Source organism: Otolemur garnettii, unplaced genomic scaffold, assembly GCF_000181295.1.
Source record: "Otolemur garnettii isolate 467f Iridium unplaced genomic scaffold, OtoGar3 scaffold00078, whole genome shotgun sequence".
In the NCBI taxonomy this organism is placed as follows: domain Eukaryota; kingdom Metazoa; phylum Chordata; class Mammalia; order Primates; family Galagidae; genus Otolemur; species Otolemur garnettii.
In genome coordinates, this window is record NW_003852473.1 from 1,129,774 (window position 1) to 1,132,036 (window position 2,263).

At 42.6% G+C, this 2,263-nt stretch overlaps 1 protein-coding gene across 10 annotated transcripts in view; it reads left to right on the plus strand.

Moving 5' to 3' along the window:
* PEX5L (peroxisomal biogenesis factor 5 like) overlaps nt 1–2,263 on the plus strand; it is a 186,581-nt gene that overhangs the window by 168,822 nt on the left and 15,496 nt on the right. For all 10 annotated transcript variants that reach the window (XM_012807913.1, XM_003794273.2, XM_012807912.1 and 7 more), the window contains one exon: nt 1,582–1,698. In XM_012807913.1, coding sequence (XP_012663367.1) covers nt 1,582–1,698 — 117 coding nt within the window. The remainder of the gene's footprint in view (nt 1–1,581; nt 1,699–2,263) is intronic.

Here is a 2,263-nt window from a genome sequence, read left to right on the forward strand (position 1 = left end):
TTTTTTTTTTTTTTTGGTTGCAGCCATCATTGTTGTTTGGCGGGTCCAGGCTGGATTTGAACCCACTACCTTAGGTGTATGTGGCTGGTGCCTTAGCCACTTGAGCCACAGGCCCTGAGCCAAGATGTACTATTGTTACCATCAGAAAGTTATTCTTGGAAATGAATTGCAAATAATAGTTCATTTCTGATATGATCAGATAACTTGTTAACATGTAGAGTATAAAAAACAATCTACCAAAATCTTAGAACTGCTAGGAAAATCATTCATAAATAAAATCCACCTGAGCTTATCTAAAATGTTTAAAATTCAACTATTTCAGGTTTCTCTAAAATTGATTTAAAATGGGGGGGAACGCAGTGTTAATTGCAGCTGCGTGAATGAAGTCTGGATTATTCTGAGGCAAGATGGAAATTGATTATGCTAAAAGTAGTCTTCTGTAATTAAATGACAACTGTGCTCTGCACTTTAATTAGTCAGCAGTAACTACTTTAAGTGGTAGCAGTAAGTCCTGGTGTATCTCATTGAATGAGAGCCCAGGCGGCCTGTCTCAAGTGGAGAGTCTGTCTGTTTTCCACAGAAGTCTTAGTTTTGCATCTGTGGCACTAATTTGAAACCACAGGAATGGCGACACATCCTTTTGTAATTCAGAGGTGCACGCTATGAAATCTCATTCCTTCATGCAGGAGACTTCTAATATGCTCTCACTTCCCAGGACTCTTGCGAGGGGAATTTCCTACCTGAGGAAGCCGGTGCAGTCACTGGCCTCTCACGCCCCCCAGTGGGGATGTAAGTCAGTAAACGTAAAATTCACTTGATAGATTTTTCTTCACTTCTAACGCAGCCAAGTTAAACCTCCATCTTTGAAAGCTATTTTTAAGAAAAAGAGTCCTCTAAAATCTCTTCAAACCCATGAGTATTTAATTATCTGCAGATTTCATAGTATTTTTTTAAAAAGAAAAATAATTTGTTTTTCTTTGTTGATGTTTTTAACCTTTTTAAATTTCCAGTTAATATGAGGGTACAAATTTTTAGGTTACATTGTTCTCATTTGCAGGGTAAGAACTCCTCACGGTGGGGGGGGGGCGTGTTATGCGCCCTCATGAGGTGCACAGTCGTGAGACCCCTCCACGTGCCCTCCCTCCTTCTGCCAGGCATCCTCCTCCTCCCTAGCTCCATACTAGACTGTATTTGTGTTTTATTGTTCATACGAGCATGTAATGATTTATATATTGGTTTCATATTAGTATGGAGTACATTGGATTTTTTTTTTTATTATAAAAGCAAAGTATGCTCACCATAGAAAATTCAGAAGGTACAGAAAAGTGCTGAATCCAGCATCTAGTCCATCAGGCGGTTGTTATTTTCCTGCTAGAGAAAGGCACAGCTAATCCGTGTCAACACTTGGCCGCCGAGTACCCTCCAGAAGCTCTTCAACCGCGAGTATCGTCGGATGTGGCAGTTAGAACATTTTCTCCTCCTCACAACTCACTTTGATCTGCTAGGAAAACTGTCTCTGCGGGAATGAATCAGACAGTGTAGCCTGTTCTGAAATCACTCTTTGCTTTTCCTGTCTCCCAGTCAGATACAGAGTTTTGGGATAAGATGCAAGCAGAATGGGAAGAAATGGCCCGCAGGAACTGGATATCCGAGAACCAGGAAGCCCAGAACCAAGTTACAGTCTCAGCCAGTGAGAAGGTAACCAGTTTTCTCAACCTTTTTGAATCATATTTTATAAATTAGTCACTAACCATTTTGTCTAAAATCCACGAATTAAAAAGACAATTTAATGTCAATCTGACCTAGAAGAAATTCTGACAGATGGAAACAATATGATCATCCCAGGTGAAGGCAGCCAGGCTGGAATGAGACGCTCTGACTTCTGTGAGCGCTCAGACAGACGCTTTGGCCGCTGACCAGAACCTGGATGCTGATTGCTGGCCGGTTACTGAGGGTGGGTTGGAACAAGAACTGGACTCATCCCACAGTGCTTTGCCAGCCAGTCACATGTGCCGACAACAGGAGTGACATTAACGGCAAGAGAGGGAAGCCGGGGCTTAGGACTGCATTTCACAGGGGTAATTATACAGGGAGCAAAGAAACTCGGTGGGAAGGAGACTCTTCTTGCGAGTCCAAGGGGAACTCCTCAGAGCTACTCCTCTGATGGGAGCCCACACAAATGTACTAATGCAGTGAAAACCCCGCCAGATTTCCCATCGAGTCCAAGTCGCTTTAAAACACGTATGCAGGCTCAGCGCCTATA